This window comes from Catharus ustulatus, chromosome 10 (genome assembly GCF_009819885.2).
Source record: "Catharus ustulatus isolate bCatUst1 chromosome 10, bCatUst1.pri.v2, whole genome shotgun sequence".
Lineage (NCBI taxonomy): Eukaryota > Metazoa > Chordata > Aves > Passeriformes > Turdidae > Catharus > Catharus ustulatus.
In genome coordinates, this window is record NC_046230.1 from 3,912,610 (window position 1) to 3,935,241 (window position 22,632).

At 55.3% G+C, this 22,632-nt stretch overlaps 4 protein-coding genes across 8 annotated transcripts; 3 read left to right on the forward strand and 1 right to left on the reverse strand.

Moving 5' to 3' along the window:
• The first annotated feature begins 345 nt into the window (after nucleotides 1-345).
• Nucleotides 346-2,966, forward strand: ESPNL (espin like). The gene is given in 3 exon segments (XM_033068883.2): nucleotides 346-590; nucleotides 921-1,011; nucleotides 1,098-2,966. Coding segments are annotated over 3 exon segments (1,827 nt in total). The 3' UTR covers nucleotides 2,589-2,966.
• Nucleotides 2,698-6,883, forward strand: KLHL30 (kelch like family member 30). 3 transcript variants are annotated; one of them, XM_033068759.2, is made up of 8 exons: nucleotides 2,698-2,759; nucleotides 3,389-4,229; nucleotides 4,309-4,474; nucleotides 4,665-4,751; nucleotides 4,967-5,122; nucleotides 5,217-5,405; nucleotides 5,927-6,072; nucleotides 6,382-6,883. In XM_033068759.2, exons 2-8 carry the CDS (start codon nucleotides 3,456-3,458, stop codon nucleotides 6,631-6,633), a joined length of 1,770 nt encoding a protein of 589 aa, XP_032924650.1. In that variant the 5' UTR covers nucleotides 2,698-2,759; nucleotides 3,389-3,455; the 3' UTR covers nucleotides 6,634-6,883. The 3 variants fall into 3 exon arrangements, with proteins under 3 accessions (XP_032924650.1, XP_032924648.1, XP_032924649.1); XM_033068757.2 differs by lacking the exon at nucleotides 2,698-2,759 and adding an exon at nucleotides 3,049-3,246 and having other exon boundaries at nucleotides 3,386-4,229; XM_033068758.2 differs by lacking the exon at nucleotides 2,698-2,759 and adding an exon at nucleotides 3,049-3,246.
• Nucleotides 6,884-7,031: 148 nt separating this feature from the next.
• On the forward strand, nucleotides 7,032-8,781 carry LOC117000912 (erythroferrone-like). The gene is made up of 6 exons (XM_033068994.1): nucleotides 7,032-7,338; nucleotides 7,470-7,642; nucleotides 7,733-7,841; nucleotides 7,914-8,004; nucleotides 8,109-8,187; nucleotides 8,481-8,781. The coding sequence occupies exons 1-6, from the start codon at nucleotides 7,032-7,034 to the stop codon at nucleotides 8,577-8,579; spliced, it is 858 nt and encodes a 285-aa protein (XP_032924885.1). The 3' UTR covers nucleotides 8,580-8,781.
• A 2,891-nt stretch (nucleotides 8,782-11,672) lies between these two features.
• On the reverse strand, nucleotides 11,673-22,396 carry LOC117001020 (ILK associated serine/threonine phosphatase). 3 transcript variants are annotated; one of them, XM_033069166.1, is made up of 12 exons: nucleotides 22,301-22,396; nucleotides 21,673-21,738; nucleotides 21,230-21,286; nucleotides 20,243-20,371; nucleotides 19,269-19,395; nucleotides 18,356-18,462; nucleotides 17,789-17,882; nucleotides 16,532-16,619; nucleotides 15,243-15,364; nucleotides 13,457-13,576; nucleotides 12,098-12,179; nucleotides 11,673-11,949 (listed from the first exon to the last, which is right to left on the reverse strand). In XM_033069166.1, exons 1-12 carry the CDS (start codon nucleotides 22,341-22,343, stop codon nucleotides 11,809-11,811), a joined length of 1,176 nt encoding a protein of 391 aa, XP_032925057.1. In that variant the 5' UTR covers nucleotides 22,344-22,396; the 3' UTR covers nucleotides 11,673-11,808. The 3 variants fall into 3 exon arrangements, with proteins under 3 accessions (XP_032925057.1, XP_032925058.1, XP_032925060.1); XM_033069167.1 differs by lacking the exon at nucleotides 21,673-21,738 and having other exon boundaries at nucleotides 22,301-22,390; XM_033069169.1 differs by lacking the exon at nucleotides 22,301-22,396 and having other exon boundaries at nucleotides 20,275-20,371; nucleotides 21,673-22,133.
• Between the last annotated feature and the right edge of the window lie 236 nt (nucleotides 22,397-22,632).

The following is a 22,632-nucleotide window of genomic DNA, read 5'->3' on the forward strand; positions in this document are numbered from 1 at the left end:
ATTCCAGCCTCTCGATTGAATTTCTCACATGTAAGTGAGCCCCACGAGTCCATCCTAGCCATATATAATGGATGGTGGTGGAGGGAAAGAACACGAATGTGGCTGAATGCCAGTAACCGATGCCCAGGCAGTGGTGCAGCACAACCTTCTGCTGAACATCCCCCACTGCCAGAATCTGCCCTCAGTGCCCCTGTGCAAGATGCTTCCTCTGTCCCCGGCACCTGACCAGCCTCAGCCATTGTCCATTGGCCCCAAGAGCAGGACAAGGCTTGGAGCCAAGTCACCAAGCCACTATCTCCAGGAACAGCGCCAGTTCCACCCACTGAGCCCAGGTGCTGCCACTCGATGCCCCATCAAATATTAATACAATGCTCAACGCCTCTGTGCCCTGCCCCAGCACTGCAGCCGTGGCCCCTGTGCTCTCCAGGGCTGCTCAACCATTCCAATCTCTCCTGCTGCTCCGTATTGTTCCTTGTTTCCCACACAGGGACTTCGGGCGTGCAGCCGCACCACCTTTGGATGTTCCCTGAGCAGGGCACGACAGCACCTGCCCCCCTAACCTCAGCAGCCAGCTCAGCCCCCTGCAGCAGGTAAGACCCCACTGGGGCTGGGGCACTGGGCACCCCCATCCCCGAGGAAAGCCAGCCGGGAGTGGGAACGGGGAGGGGACGTGGGATGCCCGGAGAAGGGCTGGCAGCCATGGGGCGGCCCCGGGCTCGGTCCTTGGCTGCACGGGGAGAGCGGACAGCAGGGGTTCCTCAGCTCCGTCCCGTCCTCTGAAGGAATGAGATCCACCCGTGGCTGTCCCCCGAGGAGGGTTCTCCTTCCCAAGGAGGTCCGGGGTGATGTGCCGGGTCACCCCTCAGCCGGGGAGGCCCTGGAGGTGTCGGGGCCCACCACCCCTTGCTGCCCTCCCCCAGGATGGAGCCCGGCAGGTCGGTGCCGGCGGAGCTGAAGCTCCGCAAGCCCTCGCAGCGGGCCAGGATCCCGGCGCCCTTCCTCGCCCACTCGGTAGGTCGCTGGCTCGGCCCGCGGCCCCCGGCTCGTCCCCTCGGCGGCAGTGCCCCTTCGAGCCCCGCATGACTCTATCCGCACAGGACGGGGAGCCCGGGCCGGCGGGGCCCCCCGGGCCGGACCCCGCGGAGGTAGACGCGGAATCCCTGGTGCCCACGCACGATGAGCGGGGCCGGCTCATCCCCGAGTGGAAGCGGCAAGTGATGGTGCGGCGGCTGCGGGCCCGACTGGCCAACGAGGACCCGGCGGGAGGGCAGGTACGAGGGGCACGGGGAGTGGAGGGGGAGCGGGCTGTCGGAAGGCGCTGACCGCTTCTTCCGCAGGATGCAGGCTCCTGGAGCTTCTCGCCCTCCCACCAAGCCGTGCTGGGCCCGTTCGGGGAGCTGCTGACCGAGGCAGACCTGCATCAGTTGGAGAGGGCAGTGGAGAGCCTGCGGCTGCGGCGGCGTGGCGAGGTGTACCAAAGCGAGCTGCGGCGCCTGGTGCGGGAGCTACGCTCCCTCCTGCCCGCCCCGCTGCTCAGCATCTCCGTCCGCAGCCCCCCGCCGGCTCCGGGGCAGCCCCTGCCCCTCTGGTTCAGCCGCCTGGCCGGCGCCGTCAACAGCCTGGCCGCGCTGCTGGGCAACGCCGAGGGCGTGCGGGGTCCCAGCGCTGCCGTCGCCGCGCCCGCCGCTATCTCCGCTGTCCCCGCGGCCGCCGGGCATCCCCGGGAGCCCGGGGGCAGCCTGGCCCAGCGGGAGATCCGGCAGTGCGGGGTCTGCGTCAGCAGCCTGCGCGGCGCCTTCGAGCCCGCCTGGGGGGCGGCGGGGAGCGCCCCGGCCAGGGGCGGCGAGGCGGAGGCCGCCAGCGACTCGGGCATCAGCTGCGAGGAGGCGTTCTCCGACGGCGGCGGCGGCTCCCCGCGGCACGGGAAGGGGCCGGGGCCAGAGTGGGGCAGCTTGAGGAAGGAACGGATCGTGATGCTGTTCCTGAGCCACTGGAGACGCTCCGCTTACGCGCCCTTACGGCCCGCCGCCGGGGACCCTCGGGAGGCAGCGGGGAGCGGGGCCCGGGCGGCGGCTCGCCTGGCGCGGCAGAGAGCGGCCATCCAGCGGCTGCTGAGCGGCTGGCGGGACGCTGCCTCCCGCCGCCCCCCGCCGCCGCCCCCCGCCCGCACCCTGCTCTCCCCGGAGCAGTTCGTGTCGGCGCCGGGGGGCGGCCCGGCCGAGTACGACAGCCTGTCGCTGGAGCTATTCATGCTGGGCTATTTCCGCATCTTGGAGCAGGACCTGCCCCCCGAGGAGCGCCGAGGCCGCCACCTGCTCTGTTTCGAGGTGTTCGAGCAGCTGGGCCGGCACGGCTGGCGGGCGGTGCGCGCCTTCCACCGCGCCGTCATCGACGAGATCGCGGCCGGGCGGCGCGGCTGGCGCGACGGCTTCGACGACATCAAGGCACGGTACTTCGGGACTCTGCACAGCCCGGCCCAGCGGCAGGGACCGGCCGGGGACGAGGGGGACGAGATTTGTCGCTACATCGATCGCAGCTTCGCCTTTTGGAAGGAGAAGGAGGCCGAGATCTTCAGCCTGGAGGAGTGATGCCGAGGGGCTTCGGAGGCCGCGGGCTGCAATAAAAACCTTCTCGGTTTTGTCCCAGCTGAGCGAGGCTTTCCGGGGGCGGTGAAGAAAGCTGCTAAGCTGGGCGGGCCGCCTCAGCACCCCAGCTCCCCCTGGCCCAGGGCGGGTGTTGGAGGCCTCGGCTGCCGCCGAGTGAGATAACCACCTATATTTATAGCGGCACCGGCAGGGCGAGCCGGGGCAGCGACGAGGGGCATGGCGGGCACCCCCGGCTGCCGGCGGGGTGGAGGGAGGGTGCTGTGGGAGCTTGTCCCTCCGGGCTCGCTGCCCAGCCGACCCCTTCGCGAGGGGGAGGCTTTTCCTAAATGCAACAGCGCCGCGGGATGGGGCAACGACAGGGATGGGCGGCGGCGAGAGCTCTGCCTGTGCGGTGCCTTTAAGAGCAGGGAGCAGTGTCCAGGTGCCGCCTAAAAATAGCGAGTGCCCCTGGTCCCGGCTGATCCCGTGTCGCGCGGCGTGTCCCTGCCCAGCGCCGGGACCCCGCTCCCTTCCCTCCCGCGGGCCGGCCGTGCTGGGGAGCTCTGCTGACAGCGGGAGCGACAGCGCCGGGAGGGCTCAAATCACCCCGAAAATCATCCCCAAAGGGCCGGTCACCGCCTCGGCAGGGCAGCTGCGGGTGGTGAGGAGAAAACGCGGCCGCCGTGGGAGGGGGGCTGCGGGGAGCGCTTGTGCAGCCGCTGCTGTCCGTGACTCGGGCTCGGGGCAGGCGGGAGGGTGTCCCGGCAGGGGGAGAGGGACACACCGTCGCCTTTTCCTAGCAGGGACACGCTCGCCTCGCGCTGCTCGGGCACTGCCCGCCTGCCAGGCCCCACGGCCATCCCTGGCACCATGGTGAGGAACATGGACGACTTTGACTTCTGCCTGCCTTCGCACGCCCAGGGCGTGCTGGAGGGGCTGCAGCAGTTCCGCAGCAACCCCAAACTGGCCGACGTGACGCTGGTGGCGGGCGGGCGGGAGTTTCCCTGCCACCGAGGCATCCTGGCCCTCTGCAGCCACTACTTCTATGCCATGTTCTCCGGTGACTTTGCTGAGAGCATCGCAGCACGGGTGGAGCTGAAGGAAGTAGACCCCGGTGCGCTGGAGATGCTGCTTGATTTTGCCTACACGGGAAAGGTTACCATCAACCAGGGCAACGTGGAGGGGCTGATGAGGACCTCCAGCCAGCTCCACTTCCCTGCTATCCAGAAGGTCTGCAGCCGCTACCTCCGGCAGCAGATGGATGCCACCAACTGCCTAGGTATCTGTGAGTTTGGTGAGAGCCACGGCTGCCCTGAGGTCTCCTCCAAGGCCTGGTCTTTCTTGCAGGAGAACTTTGAAGCCGTCTCTCTTCAGGAGGAGTTCCTCCAGCTCTCCAAGGAGAGGTTGGCTGTCTACCTCTCCAATGACCAGCTGCAGGTGCAGGAGGAGCGGAGCCTGGTTGAGGCTGTACTGCGCTGGGTACGCCATGACCCAGGATCCCGAGCCCAGTTCCTGCCGGAGCTGCTGGAGCTGACCCACCTTGTCTCACTGCCTGACCAGTACCTGCAGAACCTCCTTGCCACTGAGCCTCTTGTTCGTGACTCAGACGCCAGCAAGGCCCTCGTCACCCGATCCCGCACCATGGTGGGTACCCCCTTCCCCTAAATGCCACTTTGAGCCAGGAAGGAGGAACCTGATGGCCCTGCCCTGGCCTCTTCATCAGGGGCAGAGTGGCACTGGTGCTCTGAAGAACCCCCCAACCCCACCACAGAAGCTAGAGGAGGTGCTGGTGGTGGTTGGTGGCCGTGTGCTGGAGGATGAAGATGAGGAGAGGGGGCTGGAAATGCCGGCTACCACCAGGAACTTCGCCTTCTACAACCCCAAAAGCAGTAAGTGCACCCCATTCCCTCCCCCTCCCTTCATGTTAATTAACCATCTGTCTACCCTGAAGCCATCTCTTGTCAAACTAGTGTCAGTTTAGAGAGACACTAGTTGGGTTGGGATGGGCTTGAAACAGAGGTGGCTTAAGAAGTGCCATCACTGGCTGTGGGGTCACTGCTTGGCTCTGCTGGGTTCCAGGGCGATGGATGGCTCTGCCCGACTTCCCCGATTACAACAAATGGGGCTTTTCCCTGGTGGCTCTGAACAACGATGTGTACGTCACAGGTCAGTGCCAGGGCTGCAGGTGCAGGGTGGGGGCTGCAAGGAGCGGGGATGGAGGACAGGGGACAATGATATGAGCATGAGGCACTGGTGTGGGGCCAGAGGCTCCTCTCTGAGCAAAATCCTCTCTGTACTCTCTGCTTGGGCAAATCTGGCCACTGGCAAGGAATACCCAGGGATGCTGCACTTGGAGCAGCACCTGCCCTGTCTCTCTCTAGGTGGCTCTCGGGGGTCCCGGAATGACACGTGGTCGACAACACAGGCCTGGTGCTTCTGCCCCAGGGATGGTGTGTGGAAAGCCATCACTTCCATGCTGAGAGCCCGGACAAACCACACCAGCGCTGTCCTCAACGGGGAGATCTACGTGATCGGGGGTAAGGCTGCAAACACCCTGTGGGTGCTGCTGTGGTGGGAGTCCCTGTGTGCCTCAGAGCAGCAGGGTGGCTGCAGTGTCCTGTCACCCTGCAGGGACAACAGTGGATGTGGTGGAGGTGGAGCGCTATGACCCGTACAACAAGAGCTGGTGTGCCATCAGCCCAGCCCCCAAGTATGTGAGCAATTTTGCAGCTGCCAGCTGCTTGGGCAAACTCTACCTGGTGGGCTCCTGTGCCGTCAAGTACAACGCACTCACTCTGCAGTGCTACAACCCTGTTCAAGGTGAGAGCTGACCCCTGCATTGTCCCTGGAACAGGGACTGAGGGGGACCCCAGGCAGGTGACCCCCCTGGACTGCCAGGCATGGTCCTGTGGGATGGGAGCAGGTGATGACAGGCTGTGGTGATGGCTGACACAGGGCCCAGGAGCCCCAGGAGTGTGGCTGTTAGCAGCATGGAGCTGAGTCACAGATGTCTGACACAGCCCAGACCTGAACCTCGGTGCAGTGGAATCTCTGAGGCATTGGGGTGGGAGAGGCTGCCTGCCTTAGGAAGAAACTAATGCCCTGTGACAGTGTCACCTCCCCTTTCCCATCCCACAGCACCACTACAAACCATGTCCTCACCCCCCACTATTTTTTATGCAAGACCATTGACTGGGATGGGGACTGTGGGTGCCAGTCTGCCTGGCTGGTCTGCCTCCTCCCTTCCAAATTCCCCCTGAAATAGCAAAGCTTTTTTCAGCGACTGGCAGCTGCACTGAGAGCCAAGGGTGGGATGCACTGCTAATGACTGCTCCTTGCAGATCTGTGGAGTGTGATCACATCTCCCTTCATCCCCAAGTACCTCTCAGCCCCACGCTGTGCCACTCTGCGCGGGCTCATCTACCTCATCGGGGACAACACCAAGAAGGTCCACGTGTACAACCCAGAGGCCAACATCTGGCAGAAGGTGGGATGTGGGACCAGGCACATCAGCCTCCCAGGGATAGGGGGTTCCCAGCTGCTTCCCCTCAGCACCAGCACCCCCCTCTCCCTTCTACCCACTCATCCCGATCCCTTGGTTCTGTTAACACCTGCAGAGCTGAGGATGCCCCATTCCTTCCTCCCCTGCTCCCCATCACACACGCACGAGGCACCAGAGGCCCCCAAACCCCACAGAAAGAAAAGATGGGGTAGGGAAACACATCTGGTGTCCTCTGTGGTGGCACTAGGAGGTCACCAAGGAGTCCCTGCATATGTCACCCTGTCCCTCACACAGGTGCAGCTCCTGCACACACTTCACGAGAATGGTGGGATGGTGGCCCTGGGTGACCGGCTCTTTGTCACCGGTGGCCACTGGAAGGGCATGGACGGGGACTACCGGGTAGAAATGGAGGTGTATGACTGCACCAAGGACCTCTGGATGTGTGAGGGCTCCCTGCCCTGTCTCTGGCTCTTCCACAGCTCCTCCTCCATCTTCATGGACACCTCCAAGTGGACAGAACCTTTCCAGGGTGACCATGGGTGGTAGGAGAGCCTCAGTGATGCCTGCCACCCTATGCATCCATGCTCCCCTTTTCCCCGCTGCCTATTCCGGCAGATTGGCGAGTGGGAGGTGGAAAGCCCTGTGCCAGGCTGGCTGGGGCATCAGGAGCATGTTCTCCCCCACCACTGCAGGGAAAAGGCTTTTCCTTATAAACACACTTTGGTTAAATGCTCTCTTCTTTTGGTTTGTGGTTTTTTAAGAACCTTTCCCCAGCTCCAAAAACCCAAGTATTTTCGAAGCGCTAAAACCACGCCGGGCGGGGGAGCCCCCGGGGCAGGGCGGGCATGTCCCGAGGTTGTACCCGCGGGGAGGTCCCCGCACCCCGAGGGCAGAGCCCAGCAGCGAGGCGGGGCCGGGGCCGCCCTGCCGGGAGCGGCGGCGGAATGCGGCTGCCGGAGCTGTGCCTGGCGCTGCTCTACGCTGCCGGCACCGGCGCCGAACCCCCGCGGGCAGCCCGGGAGCGGCCGCTGGCGCCGGGAGCAGCCGCGGGACCCGGCGTGGATCCCCGGCAGGCGTGGATGCTGCTGGCCGGGAGCCCCGGGAGGGCGAGTGGCGATCGGGGCCGCGGCGGGACCGGGGCTCACACGGCCCCGGCTGCTGCCGGCTCTCCGGGAAAAGCAAGCTCGGCTGCCCCGGCCTCCCCCAGGATGCCGGAGGAGCTGCTGAGCGAGCTGCAGCTCCTGCTCAGAGGTACCGGGGTGGGGGACCCGGGGTGGGAGCGGTGGGGACAGCAGGACAAGGCAAAGCAGGGCTGGGGACCAGAGCCAGGAACAGTGAAGGTTCCCTTCCTAATGCCGAACTCCGGTGGGGTTTGGGGTTAGGCGTGGCAAAGAGGAGCAGGACAGCTGGGGAAGGGTGTAAGGAGGAGAAAAGCAGCAAAGGCAACCCCGAGGCCGGGGCCCGGCATCGTGTGGAAGCAGCTTTCCATTGCCAAACGTGTGAAGATATTGCTGTGGAGCAGAAGGTGTGGCAGGAGCTGGGGTCGTTCTACATTGTAAGTGCCCAGCCTGCCCCTTTTCCCTGGCTGCAGGGGCACCTGCCCCGGCACAGGGACTCCTCTAACTCCAGCCATTCCCTATCCCAGCCTGAGAGGGAGGGGATGTTCCACCGTGGCGCAGGGCTGAACCTGACGAGCGGGCAGTACACAGCCCCCATTGCAGGATACTACAGCTTCACCACCACGCTGCACATCGGTGAGCCCCCAGCCAGCCCCAGGGCCCTGCCGGGGCAGCCTGGGCTGGCTCTCAGCCCCTGCTCTGTCCCAGCCCGCAGGGAGCCGCGGAGGAAGGGGCAGGGATGGCGACAGAGCCGCCTGCGGGTGCTCATCTGTGTGCAGTCCCGCTGCCGGCACAACAGGTATGGCAGGGCAAGGACAGGGAGCCTGGGAGGGGAGAAGGAGTCCAGCAGCCCTGGGAAAGGGGGGACTTGCTCCCCCCACCACCACCCTCCCTCTTCTGCAGCCATTTGGAGACTGTATCTCGGCTGGATAGCAGCAGTGACCCCTTCACCATCTCTGTCACGGGCACCCTGTACCTGCAGGTTAGTGCTGCCAGCGCCACTGGGGACAGTACTGGGCAGAATGGTGCCCAAGGCTGGCATCAGGTCTCTTCTCAGTGACCTCCAAGCCCCAAAGCTCTGCTAGGGCACTGGAGCAGACTGTGGCTGGGCTGCCCTAAAGGCCTTGTGCTGTTCTTCCCAGAAGGAAGGGTAGGGACAGCTCCTCCAGCTCTTGGTGGGTGTGTGCAGGGGAGAGCTCTCTCCTTGGCTCTGCCAGGCCATGCCTGGTGCCCAGAGGAGGTGTCCTGGCCCTGCTAATCCCTCTCTCCCCCCAGGCTGGGCAGTATGCCTCTGTTTTTGTGGACAACACGGCAGGCTCTCCCCTCACAGTTCGAAGTGGCTCAGATTTCAGTGCTGTTCTGCTGGGAGTGTGAAGAGGCACCGTGCTGAACCTGTGCCAGGAGCAGCCAGACCCTTCCCTCTGCCAGCCACCATGGTGTCTCCCCTGCTCAGCACCAAGCCTAAGGAATTGCATTTGCTCATGCAAGAACTGCAGTCTGGTCTGATACTGCTCATGCTGCAGAAACAGCTGAAGATGGACAAAAGATCATGAAGAAGATGATGATAATGATGATAATAAAGCAGCCTGATCAGGACCTAAAGGCATTCACTTTTATCTAAAGGCTAGGCCTAGAAGTTTATCTTGGAAAACACTGCTGACAGTGGCAGCAGATAGCTGACTTCTCCCTAGGGCTCTGCTCTCATCATGCCTGGGACAAAACCCTGTGTCCATTTTTGCCCTTAGTGGGCTTCCCCTCCCTGCCCAGACTTAGTCTCAGCAGCCCAAGCCAGATTCTGAATTGCTTTAGCTACCCTGCAGTGCATGAGTAGAGAAGGTTTGCTGGCAGGAGCCAACATCCTTTGCACTGACCACCAAAGCAAAGTCCCAGTAATGGGACACTCGACCAAAGCCAATTGCTGTCCCGTGAGTTCCCAGAGCAGGCACTCCCTGCCTGTGGCACAGGGCCTGGCTGTGTGCAGCACAGATACCCTCTGTGCTCAGGCTGAGATAGCTGCTGAGCTGAGGATGGGCACAGGCTACGTGACCAAGGCAGGGCTGCAGGAGAAGCACCAGGAAGGCAGTGTTTGATTTCCTAGTAGCACTGAGTACAGGTGCCAGCAACACTGCAAGATAGCCTGAGCTGTACCCAGCCCCACCTTCTCCCAGGGATGTCCCTCACCCTGCCTGCCCTTCCCCAGGGGCTGCATCTCCTCAAGGAGCCTGCTGAAGGAGCTGTTAATGCAGCAATTTATGAGTAGGGGTGTTTGGGTCTGGGGAGGATGGGGACAGTCTCAATGCTGACTTCTCCCAAAGCAAAGAGAACTTGTCTGAGAGCAAGGCTGTGCTTCACCCCCAGCTGGTCGGGGGGCAGCAACCTCCTGGCACAGCTCCTGCCCAAGCACAGAGCTTGGCCATGGCAGCACCTCTCAATCCCCACACACCATGAGCCAAGGCAGCCTGGCTCTGATCAGCTGCGTCTCTTCCTGCTACACACACCTGAGAAGGCAGAGAAAGACTCGGTGTCTGGAAGCAGGACTTGCCCAGCTGTGAGCTGTCCTGTGCAGGTGAGATACCAAGAGCCCAGTGCACCTGATCACAAAACTGAAAAAACTGATTAAGTCAGAGGTACTTGAAGGGTAAGTCAAGAGTTGGAAGGGGACAGAAGCACTGTCAGCCCTGAGGGAGAGAACTGCACACAGAGCACTTGTGCATGGGCCACCCTAAAGTGGTTCAGGATGCTGCTGAGCACTGAGGCAAGGAGAGTCCTTTTCCAGGAAACTTCCTGCAGACCCTATCTTACCATTAAATTAAAGCAAATAGGTTTTGGTATTTTTTTATTTCCACTAAAGCTGAGGCTAAGCCTGCTTTTCTACCTGGCTGTCTACTCCCAAGCATGGTGAGACTTGCTCCTTCCTTTTCCCCTTTACCATGAAAATGGACATTTTATGGTAATTCACTGTACCATAACACTGCATATTTTGATCCTAGCTGGAGCTGTGCTTTCAGAACATTTCCTAAAAGGAAGAAAAGATTTGGGAAGGGGAGGGAAAACAATCAGAGAAGGACAAGCTAACATTCCTCTCACCAGCTCTTGCACTGGAATTCAGAGTGGCCTCCTGGAAGGAGCCCCTGAGCTGGGAGCATGGCTCAGCTCTTGCAGCATGACAAAGGGCAAGATGTGCAAAAGGGGGAGCTGAGAAGGGAAAGCAAGGTAACTTTCTGAAATTTGCTCTCAGGGTTTCTTTTGCCACAAACAGAAGCAACTCCATGTTACTCTGTCTGGGTTCTCTAAATTTGCCTTTCAAGAGTAGAAACAGGAGCGTGTGCTGCTAACCTTAGGAGACTGCACAGCAACCTTACATCAAAACACACAGGAATGGCAGAGGACAAGCACTACCCAGAATCTGTGCCAGAGGGCCAATTCCTTCCTCAGTCCTGTGCAGGAGATGCAGAGAGTCAGTGTGCAGCACTGCATAGCTTAACTCTCAGACTAAGCCCATGAAGTGTAACTGACTACTGTTGGAGCAGGAATAGAAGTAAGATGATCAAGCCACCTGTCCAAACAGGACAGCCATCATGTGCCCCAGCAAACAGCCCAGGAGCTGGGATCATTTCTCAAAGTTCCAGGGATACAGAAAACAGAAAGGAGCCAGGGAAACCTCACAGTGCTGCACAAAACAGCAGGCACCACCCTGCCCTTGCCCCAGGACTACAGCTCTGCTCATCAGAGCAAGGAGGCAGCCACAGTGCAGAGCCCTCAGCTCACCTCCCTCACTGCCCCCCTCACACACAGGGTGGGAAATTGGAAACTCAAGTGCTTAGGTAGCCCAATCCATTTAGCTTTCATTCTGTCACTTGGTCTTAAGCCAAACTTTCTCTGGAAAACAGTACACTGACTGCAGCAACAGCTGGTAGAGGCACTGAGACAGGATGAGATACCAGACACTTATTAGTACCTAAAACCTGAGATGCCTTCTCCTCAGATAGCACAGACAAGCACAGAGCATTCCTGCAACGCAGCTGCCTGTCAAGTCCATTTGCTGAAAACACTTTTACCAAAAACCATCAGGAGCAAACCATACCAACGTTGTGGTAAAACTTCAATGTGTTCTTCCAGCACAGCAATGTAAGCAAGTATGCTGCTGCTCTGCAAGGAGTGTTTGTGTCCCTCAGCTGCAGGCAACCTCACAGCCCAGCTTCAGAGTCCAAAGATTTCCTACCCAGTGTGAAGAGGACAGCCCATCCCACATCCCAAGCTGGCCTAGAGTACCTCAGTATCTGCATGGTACAGCCTGCCCAGGAGCTCCCACTGAGTCCTGGAACTCCAGACTCTGCCAGGGTCTTGCACAAAGCTCAAGGATATGGATAGCAGAACTGTCCCATCTGAAACAGCTGGCAGGGCTCATGCCCCCAGATGCCTCTTGCTAGCCCCGTGTTTGCCAAGACATTCAAGCCTACTACTAAGTGAGCTAAACCTAGTAGAAAAAAACCATCTTTATTTACACTGAAGAGCCTCCAGCAGGACCCACCCTCCCCCAGCCACACGTGCATGCACACAGACCTCTCCCTTTCCTTCCCTTGCATCCAGCACAGCTCATCCCTCAGTGCTCTATCCGGACCAGCATGACCGTGACGTTGTCGGCCGAGCCTCGCTGCACCGCCTTGTTGGCCAGTCTGTTACAGGCAGCCTCGTACCGAGCATCTGCTTCCAGCTTCCCTTCTCTCATCTGGATATTCTTATCCTGTTGGCACAAAGCAATTTGATTGCTCTCAGCAAAGGTAGGTACATTGTATTTTCCAAGCATTGAGAAGCAAAACAAACACAGACAACCTAGGGAATAAGGGAGGACACTGGCAAAGTCCCAGCCCCCCATGCCACCTTCTCCTCACCTCCAGGCAGGACACAATGAAGTTCACAGCTTCTTCTGGTGTAAAGACTTTAAAGAGGCCATCACACGCTATCAGAATGAACCTGCAAATCAAGCAGAGACGGGTTCCAAGTCTGAATTTTTGGCTCCCCAGCTACAGCAAAATCCCTCCAATCAAAAGTGTTTTATAAACATTCATGCTTGGATCCAAAGGGAAGATGTCATAAAAGCTCACCTGAAAATCCCTACGGATCTACCATTCATGGCAATTCAAAACACAGGACAAAGAGCCAGGCAATTAATGTAAGACCTAGATCAGGACATGCTGGCTGTCCTACAACACTGCCAAGATCATACATGATCCTGCTCAAATGCTCCACTGTTTCTCTAAGAACTGCTTCTTTCCTTTGAGTCCTTTTCATTCATGTATTGTCCCTGTGAAGCAGCTAATGCAAGGAAACAGAGGAACAAAACTGAATCCCTCATGTACATCACATTTCTACACTCCTGAGGTATGTGGTAATTTAAATATGCAAATTCAAAAGAAAAGCGTGTGACAACTGTGATCAGAAAACTCTGACACAAAATATTGCCACAGGCTGCAGGAGGTTGAAGAGACACAAACCCCAAGGCAAGGACAGCATCCCCCTTAGGATGGGGAGAGAGCCTGCTCTGCACTCCCTGCCTGCACAGGGAATTGTATTAACCAGGAGCTCTAACCACAGTCACCAGGACAAGGAAGCCTACAAGCAGCCTACAGAAGTGGTCAGTCTGCACATGCCTCTGAAGACATCATTTCAGTGCCTGATACTCAAGAGTATCTTTAGAAATATTTTAGTGGATCACTTGATATGGAACTCTAATCCCAGAAAAAGCAGCAGTACTAGGTTACACTCTCACCTCTGAGAGTCTGCAGGGCCATAGTGACATGAAAGCTCACTGCAATTTGTTGTTGCCAATCATATAATGGAAAAGTATCTCAAATCTTCAAATATCAGAGCTGAATGCAAAAGTATTTATGGGCATTACAGCTGCTAGAAACAACTCTTGGACAGAATGGAGACCCAAGAACTCAAGCCTTAACTAACTGCTTGAACACTGGTTTGTGAACTTAATCAGAGCACAAAGGACATCTAAGGCTTGTGTATGCTATAGGCTGGTTCCTCCAAGAGGAGCCTTCACAGTACCTTGGCAGAGCAGCAGCATTATCCCACTGTTCTGATAAGGAACAGAAGCAGAGAAACATCAGCAGTAAGAGCATCCTTTAATTCTGGGGGATCAGTCTGAAGTGCCTTGGCTCTCACAACAGAGCAAACAGGGTTGTGCAGCTCCTGCTGAGCAGAGCTGGGACAGAGAGCCCCCATGCAAGGGCACACTTTACCTGTCATTGTGTGTGAGTTGGCAGCGTTTGATATCTGGCACAGAGATGACACCACAGCGTTTGTACTGGCCATCCCCAATGGAGCGGGAAACCTCCAGCACTCCCAGCACTCTGCCGTCCCTGCACAGGAAAGAGAACACTCAGAGCCTCCCTGCCTGATGGGGACACTTTGTGCATCCATCTGCTCGTACAAATAATGACCCACTTCCCCAGCAAGCTCAAATCTTCCTTTCAAAGTCTCCTTCCCTTTCTGTATGTTTGTGTGAAGCTCTGGGAAACAAGTGAGGGGGAGGAGGAAATGAAGTCAGGAGAGTTCAAGGCTGTTTACTGTCATCCTGTCAAGTCCTGCTTAGCCTAGCAAACTGGGGCACTAAGAGTTATATGTGAGCTGAACTCCTGCTGGCATAGTTTGAATAGAGATAATTTTTTGGCAAGATATCCAGCAAACTGCTCTTCACCAGAAGCAAAGAGTGGCAGAGGCAAGAGGTCTGAGTCAGCAGCCCCTCCTGTGTCCTGTCTGAGGCCATCAATCCCTACAGACTGGCTCAGCTGCAGACAGCTCCCAGGAGTGAGAAACAAGGCATGATCAGTGCTGATCACTTGGCCTTTAGTAACCACTGATTGCAGCAAGCAGTTCTGTGAAACCTTCATTACAACACCCCTTAGGAAACAGCTCTGGTTAAGCTTTTCTAATTAACCAAGCTCTCCAGAGAAACAGCTTCCCACACTTCACCTTTCCAACAATCAAACATCTTCTCCCTAAAAAGGCTCTGCTGTGCCCTCTGGGAACACACAAAGCTCATTCATCACATAGTCCAAACAGCCCACTTGAGATAAAAGCAAGAAGCAAGGCATGTCACAGAGAAGAGATCTGACACTCACACATTTTGTGGCTTATCTCTTGGGCCCAAAATGTTGAACTGCAAGCAGTGGGAGAGGCTCCCTGGCAGTCTGAAAGGAGCTAGCAGACACTGGGCCATCTCTTTGCCATGTGCAAAGAGAGATCAGTGCTAAGGGCAAGCAGAGCATGTGCTCCTCAGAGATAAGGGGAACAAAGCACTCCAGACATGACAGCAGAACTGAGCCCACCCCTCTCCACCCTGGGTGCATTTTGCCTCCACAGGCATGAAGATTCTTCACCTGCACTGAATCTTCTCTTTGTGAAGATGCCACTAAATCAAAAAACAGCTTTCAAAGAAGAGAAAGAACCTAACCAGGGAAATAATACTCAGCTGTTGTGTTTGGCACCAGCTCCCCTAACAGCCATGAACTCCTTTTTGCACCGGAACATGAAGATAATCACATTCTGGCCCCAGAAAACTCTCTCCTAATGCAGAAAGCCTCAGTGCATCAGCTAACCCAGGGGAGCAGCACCAACTGACATCAATGGCTTTTTGTGCTCTGTCAAACCATGCCCCCTCTCTCAGGACAAGGACAGGAGTCATGCTGCAAGGAAATGAGTTCTGTTCAGCATCACAGTGTGCAGAAAGCAATACCTTCTTCAGCAATTCAATCCAGCTCCATAGGTCCAAATCTGTAGGTCCAGCTTAAGCATTGCCTATGCTGGTATCCCACTGCCAGGCTTTCACATGGGTCCTGCCTCAGCCATTGTAAGGCTCCGGGAACCATCAACCAACTCCAGTAACTGAATCCTTACAGGCCTCAGGCAGCAACATTCTCTCAACTAGGATGCCTACTGTGCTCAGGGAACTTCAAAACCTCAATGCTCAGGCCCAAAAATCAGGCTAGGGTTTGGATTAGCTCATTCCCAGCCTCAGGCACCCACCTGACATTTCCCCCAGCTTTCTGTATCCTCATCCGCTCCTCGTACTGGGTGGGGTTGTGCTCCTTGCTGAGGCTTAAGGCTGTGTGCTTCTGACTCTCTTCATTGTAACGACACAGAATCGCCTGTGCTGACAAAAGACCATCATCAAACAACACAACTGCAGCAACATCTTCTTGAGAGCCCCAAACTGCAGTGAATGTCCCACATCAGGTCAGTGACTGGTGCTGTCTCTCAGGGCTCATTCCTAGGCAGGAGGTGCTGCTCAGTACTTGTATCGGTGATGTGGATGCAAGAGCTGAATGCACCATTACCAAGTTTGCTATGATACCAGATTGGGAGTGCTGTGGAGTCTCTGGAGGGACCAGAGGCCTGGCAGAGGGATCTGCACAGATTCACCCCTGTGACCAATGGCACAGAATCACTAAATCCAAGTGCTGGATTGTGCATCAATGCTGAGCACAAGTGTAAGTTGGGAGGGGAGTGGCTGGGGAGCCCTGCTGGAAGGATCTGGGGGGCTGGTTGGCAGCAGCTCAGTAGGAACCACTGCCAGGAGGGCAGATGGCATCCTGGGGGCACCCAACAGCGAGGCCAGCAGGTCAGGAGAGGGGATGGTCTGGCTGTGCTCAGCACTGGGACAGCCTCACCCAGAGTGCTGCAGCACTGGAGATGATGGGGGGGTGCTGGAGTGTGTCCAGAAGAGGAGACCCATGCTGGGGCTGGAAGGTGTGAGCTGTAGGGCTCTGGGTTTGTTTGGTTTGGAGAGAAGGAGGCTGAGGGAACAACCTTATCCTCCTCTGCAGGTCCCTGAGGAGGGGGCATGGAAAGAGATGTGCTGATCTCAAAGCAGGGCCACGGGAAGTTCAGGAGGGACATTAAGAAGTGTTTCTTTATGGAGCATACAATCAAATACTGCATCAGGCTTCCTGGAGAGGTGGTTGATGCCCCAGACTGACAGTGCTCAAGAGGCATTTGGAGAAGGGTGTAACTCTAAGGCAGCCCTGAACTGGTCAGGCAGTTGGATCAGAAGATTGTCATAGGTCCCTTCCAACTGAAATATTAAAATATTTCTTCTTGATACTGTGAGATATTTAGCACCATCAAGAGAGAGCTTTCACACACCATTGTTTCACACTATGGGAGACAACACAGAAGTACTCTGTACCCACCCAAAACAAGATGCTTTGTAGGAACAGTTGAGTAGCTCATGATAATTCAGACATCCCAAACAAACAACCCCACAAAGCTCTGGGCAGATCAAAGATGCCATCAGTGGTCTCCATTCTGCTTACCCGGCTGTCCCCAAGGTTGGCTATGTAGAGAATATTGTCAACAGCTAAGACACAAGTAGCTGTGGAGCCATCCTTCCATGCTGGTTTCCTGAAGGGAATAAAAATGAGATTACTAAAGGGGGAAAACAGCCCTGAAGAAGTTAAATTGCCAAGTGCTCTTGGGGTCTCAAAGAAGTGTCCTGTGCCAATACACAGCAATCAGGCAGCACAAGCCCACAGCAGCTGTCTGCTAGCAGCTCAGGTTGGTGATAAACAGCAAACTGGACAAGGACAGAGGGATTACACAGATTTCTGAATGCACAGCCAATACCCAGCTGGTATAAATTTGCCAACCACAGCTCCCACACCAACTCTTCCTCACACTCAGCTTCCAGGAAACCTCACATGTGAGCAGAACAGGCTCAGCCCTGATGGCTGCCCAAAAGCTGTAGCACCACAAGCTACCAAGCACTCCACACTGCTCCTTGGGAAGCTGCTTCTTTGCAGCAAAAGGAAGGCACAGACAACTCTGCAGCAGAAATGCCTTCTTTTTTGCTTACATTTTCCTTTCTTCTTTCACAGGATCCCTGCCCCCTCCCCCACCTCAGCAGCGCCACCACTCTCTCAGTCGTTCTCCTCCTATTTCACTTCCTGTAGTTAAGCTTTTATCTCTAGAGCTCTAGGTAAAATGAGAAGCATTTCTTAGATTACAGCTACCAAACTAGTCCTGTCCACAAAAAAGCCTGGCCATGATGCCATTCTTCACTGAAACTAGCTTTGAGAGACTAATTACTAGACATATTTCACCCAGTTTTTCCCTACTTTGAAGGTGTGGATAAATGAACATGATTGATTTCACCATCAATGCAGTGCTAGGGATCATTTGTCATGCCTTTGCCACAAGTCATGTTTCTGACCAGAGGCTGCTTTGAGAAAGACACTATTGTGACAGACTCAAAAAAGCATTTTCCTTTTGCCTGGTCAAACTTCTTGTTCTGATTAGGCTTAAGAGACTGAGCCAGTTTGCAATTTACTTAAAATTAAGTTTTCTGCATCAACAGTCTCCATCTGTGACAGAGGTGTCACTGTGAAATAATAACAGTAAAAAAACCAAACCAAGTGTGTGTAAAGGATTGGTAACAAAGTGACTGTATTTGAAATGCAATCTACATCTTCCCTAGTCCACACAAACCTTCCACAAGGAAGGTTTCCTCTGCCCTGTTCAACTCAGAGAGGCACCCTGAGAAATACAAATGAACAGAAAGCATTTGCACTCACTGGCTGGATGCCTGCTTTAGAAACTCTTCATCTGTGTGTTTGAAGGTGTCCAAAAGGCATCTCTTCACAGTTTTCTCCACACTGGCTACCTCACCTGTCAGACAGAGAAAACAGCAACTAAGCTCCAAGTAAAACATATCTGATCTATCCTAGTCTGTGCCTTTTCTCCTCCAACATTCAGTCAGGCAGTGCATCTCCTGGACTCTGCAGAGCAGCTGGGGCACATCCTGGGCTTATCCTACCAGAAATCTATGCAGTAGTGCACGTGAAGAGTTTATGGCATAAACCTCTCCACCACAGGAGTATTTTCACACTTGATGCAGCACTGCCAAAACTGACAACAGCACATCTCACACTTGTTTAGTGAGTCACAACTGGCTACTTGCAGCCTTGTGCCAGAAAGGCTTCCAGCCCTCTTTCCCCAGGAGACACAGCAGTCTTGCAAGAGCCCTCTGGGAATAAGGGATGGGTACTGCAGGACTACACCCAAACAGAGCAGTTTCCCTACCCACTGGCAAGGCAGAAAAGGTGATGGTTGTCCTACAGCCCTTATTCCACTCCTCTCACCTTTAGGAAATTTCTTAATCAGGTTTTGGTGCAGATTCTGTGCTGCAAATTTTGAGGCTCGGACTCCCCCGTGGCCGTCAAAAACAGCGAAGTACGAGACACGTGTACTGTGAGGGAACAAGAAGTAGCAGAAAGAGGCCAAGAAAGGCCATTAGCCAGGGAATGGGACTGAGTACATTCCTCTCCACAATACCCTGCCCTGTGTTAGCCAGACCCAAAATCCTGCACTCCAAGGCACAAAGGGAGCAGGTCTCTGAGCTCATATATTCAGCATTTACATGGTTTATGTGTTCCAGCACTGAGCTGAGAACTTTCTTGTAGTTTTCCACTCCTCAAAAAAATGAAGGGCTAAAGGGTTTATAGACCTCAACTTGGCATGGAAGCAGATAAACATTTTACCTCAAGGATACAGCACTACAGACATAAGTCCAGCCAATCCTACAGTACCTTCCATGCCTAAGCTTGTTCCAACTATGCTACATACAGAAAACTTGGACCTGTCAGAACACAAACCTCTTGGGACAGTACTGGTTCAGAAGGTAAATCCAGTATCAGGGTGACGCTTGAGAACATTCTTTTAAATTTACATACCCACTTACATTTGGGTAATAGAGGATAAACACCCAAAGTTATCAGGCCCTCATGGTCCTTGTAAAATCAGTGACTGAATCCACTAAGCAGCCCTCAAAGGGAGGTTTTTGTACACATCAGCCCTGTGAATTGCCTGGGAACACAGCTGGCTGATGATTCACCCCAGGTCTCCCAATAACAAGCCCAAACCAAGCACCACAAGACAGGCAGACAGGGCACCAGGTGTTCAAAGCAAAAAGGATCATCCCATGGGCTTAGCTGAAGCAAAGCTGGAGCTCCTTCAGCTCCAGGCTGGCTGTTCTGGCAGCTGGGGCACACTCACATTTGGGAGGGCAGAGGCCGGCATTCCTCGGTGATGTCGTTTAAGATGACGTGTGCATCCTGCATGTCTTCCCTCTCACCTTTTCTCTCTGCCACATAACCCTTCAGTCCAAAAACACCCACTGATCCTAAAGGGGAACAAAGCAGACACATGCATGCAAATCAAACTCCTCTGTCTCCTCAGCTCAGGTTAAACCAGTAAAGTTCTCAGCTTTCAGAACCCTGTTCTGGCAGTGTAGCCCTGGTCCTGCAGCAGAACATCTGCTGCTAAACAGGATGTGTTTATTTTGTAACACTGGTTTTTATGTGGCCCCAAGGTCAGCAGCTCTAAAAGCAGCCTCCCCTCATTTTAGCAAGCAACTGCAGCCAAGCAGGACTGCTGGGCACTGGACAGGACTCTTACCAAACAGGGGCAGGGGAAGCACGGGGCACTGAACCTGCAGATTAAGTAAAGCACAGCTTTAAGGAGTGCACTAAGGACAGTAAATCCAGATCTGACATTCCCAGGACATGTCCCTTCCTTTGTACCCTTACACACATTTTAGTCCCAAAGCTGCAACACAGCACACAGGCACTGAAGCCAGAGGCCCTGTATGTAACAAGCCTATCTCTCCCCATCTCTGGCATTCTTAGCAGCCAGCAGAGAGATTTGTGGATGTGGCAAAACAAAGTGGCGTGGATCCAGCCTTACAGAGATTCCAAATCCAAGCCCCATCTTGGCAGCACAAGCTCTTATTCTGCCGGTGCTGAGGTGCCTGCTGCTTCAGCAGGGACAGTAAGGAGGCCCAGGTGAAGGAGGCAGACAGAGCCAGGAAGCTCGAGGAGCTTCCACAAACCCCTGCAGCAGTTTGTTTCCTACAAGAGGCTGAAAAGGCAAGCAGACTGAAGAACCAAAGCTTAGCTTTGTTCTGGACTTACTCAGCCCAACGCCAAAAGTACAAATTGAGTACATTTGTTTTCAAACTGTCTGAAAACCTTTACAAACTTTCTTTTCCACAAGTTCTTCCCTGCCATTCTTCTCTTCCTCCTCCTCCTCCAAAGACTTTCTCTTCTGCCCTTTCTCTTGGCTCTCTGCTGATGAGACTTGCTTAGTAGCACTGGAGGCTGAAAGAAAGCAAAAATGGAGGTGGCTCAAGTGTTCCAGGACTGTTTCACTTGCATAAATTCAGCAGCAAGTCCTTTTATACCAAAGCACACCCAGGAGTGCAGGCTCAGCATTAAGTGACCACAGTTATTACTGAACAACCTACAGGTTTTATTCCTTAGCTACCAGGCTTTTCTCCCCCCTCCTCTCTGACCCTCCCCCACCCCTTTTTTTTTTCCCAGTTAATAGCTCGGGAAGTTAACGTTACAGGCTGGAACATTTCTACATTATTATTAATAATATTTTTCCTCTATGATCTCTGCCCACAATAATACAAAGAAAATTACTTTATTATTGTGAACGTGCATATTTTAGAGGGTTCAGAAGATGGCTGCAGATTAAAGCTAGCAAGCAAACCCTGATATCAGAACTCTGGCTTTTTCCTTCTGCAGATTTAGGCTCCTTTGAGTATAGTGAATTATCTCAGCTCCTCCCAGGTGACAGAAAGCACATGGCTGCCTTGCCAGAGCAGCAGGCTGGATTTGAAGCCATTTTCAGCAAGGAATAAGGACACAGCCCATGGCTACAGCAGAAAAGCAGCCAGGGGGGTGGCTGCACCAGGGCACTGTCCCTCCCAAAGCAGGGAGCTTTCAGACACAGAACAAGGGTCCCCAAAAGACAGGAATATACTTCTGGGAACAGGCCTAATTTTAAGATTCAGAATCCTGATTTGAACAGTTGGGGCACAAATTGCCATGACAAGTGTCAACATAACTGGACGGGAAAAATCAGCACCAGAGAAACTTGCTGTGTCCAACACAAGAGGCTGCAGGGTGGGCTTTTCCCAGAGAGGGGTGATAAGAGACACAGTTCCTTACCTGGATCACCACTGCTGGCTGGTGGGAGACCATCAAAGAGCAAAGAGCCTTCTTTTCCTGGAGCACAAGAAGACAAAAATTACTAAATACCTTTGTTCTTTTCAGAGAATAATGCTTTGCCTATGTCTCTCCTGAGGTGGAGAAATTATGTCAGTTTATCAAAGAGAGCCAAATTTCTACTTCCAATAGTAGTCAGGCAAATCCAGGCTTTGCATTCATTCCAGGGAACATTTTTATGTTTCTTGAATATATGTGGAACATCTATAACACCCTGGTTATCAAAAACCAAACAGGATGCAGCTGGTCGACACACCAGCACTGATAACCCTACTGTCTTTTTTCTGTCTAACAAAGAACAGGATTTACACACATTTCATCTGAAAGAGATGCTGATGCAGAAAACACAGAAAACCAAACTAATGGCAGGAACAGAGCACCCATACCTGAGTCAGCACTGCTGGATTGTGGGAGATCATCAAACAGCAGAGGCCCTTTTTGGGCTTCTTTCCCTGCAAGGCACCAGGGCACAGTAAGGAACCAGTGCAGGCACTCCTGGGGGATGTTGCTCTGAAAGGACTGTGCTCAAGCCAGCACAGTGATAAACCAGGAGAGCCTTACTTCCACCTGTAATTTTAGCAGCTGCTACACAAGCAAAACAACCACATGCCTGGGGCCTAGGTGAACTTTTGTCTTGAGAACAGGTTTTTGGGTATTTTTGCTAGCAATCCACTAAGATCGCATTAACATCCCTCAGCAGCACAGCGAGGGGAAAGGCTCCAACATGGTCTGGACCGCAGGGAACTGCGGCTCACACGGAACACGCAAAAGCACGGTCTAAACTACCGCGGAACTAGCCCCAGAGGAAAAGAAAACCACCAAACCCGGCAATTCTCCAGCGATTCTCAACCCGTCCCCTCACCCTCCCCCCCGCCCCTCCAGCTCCCTGTGGCGGCGGCCTGGCAGTGCGCGGAGCCACGCTGCCCACGGCCGAGCTGCAGCAGGCCCCGCAGCCCGTCAGGTGAGGCCGCGGGCTCGAAGGACAGCGCGGGCCCGAGCGCGTCGCGGCCTCACCCGCGGCGGCGCCGGGCTCGGGCAGGTCCCCGAACAGATCCATCGCCGCCGCTCGCTCCCGCCCGCCCCGGCGCCGGCCCAATCCGCACCCGCGGAGGGCCGGAAATGCGCCCGCGCCGCGCCGGCAGCGGAAGGGCCGCGCTGGCCCCGCCCACAGGGACACGTGCCCGTCAAATTCGCCAATCGCAAAGCGGGGTCGCGCTGTCAGTCACCGCCGTCGCCCCGCCCCTCGCCCCGCCGGGTTGAGCAGCCCGCGAGGGGGCGCCCTCTCAGCGGCCCACGGCTCCCCTCCCTGCCACCACCCCGCCAGCCCCCGAGAGAACGCTCAGCGC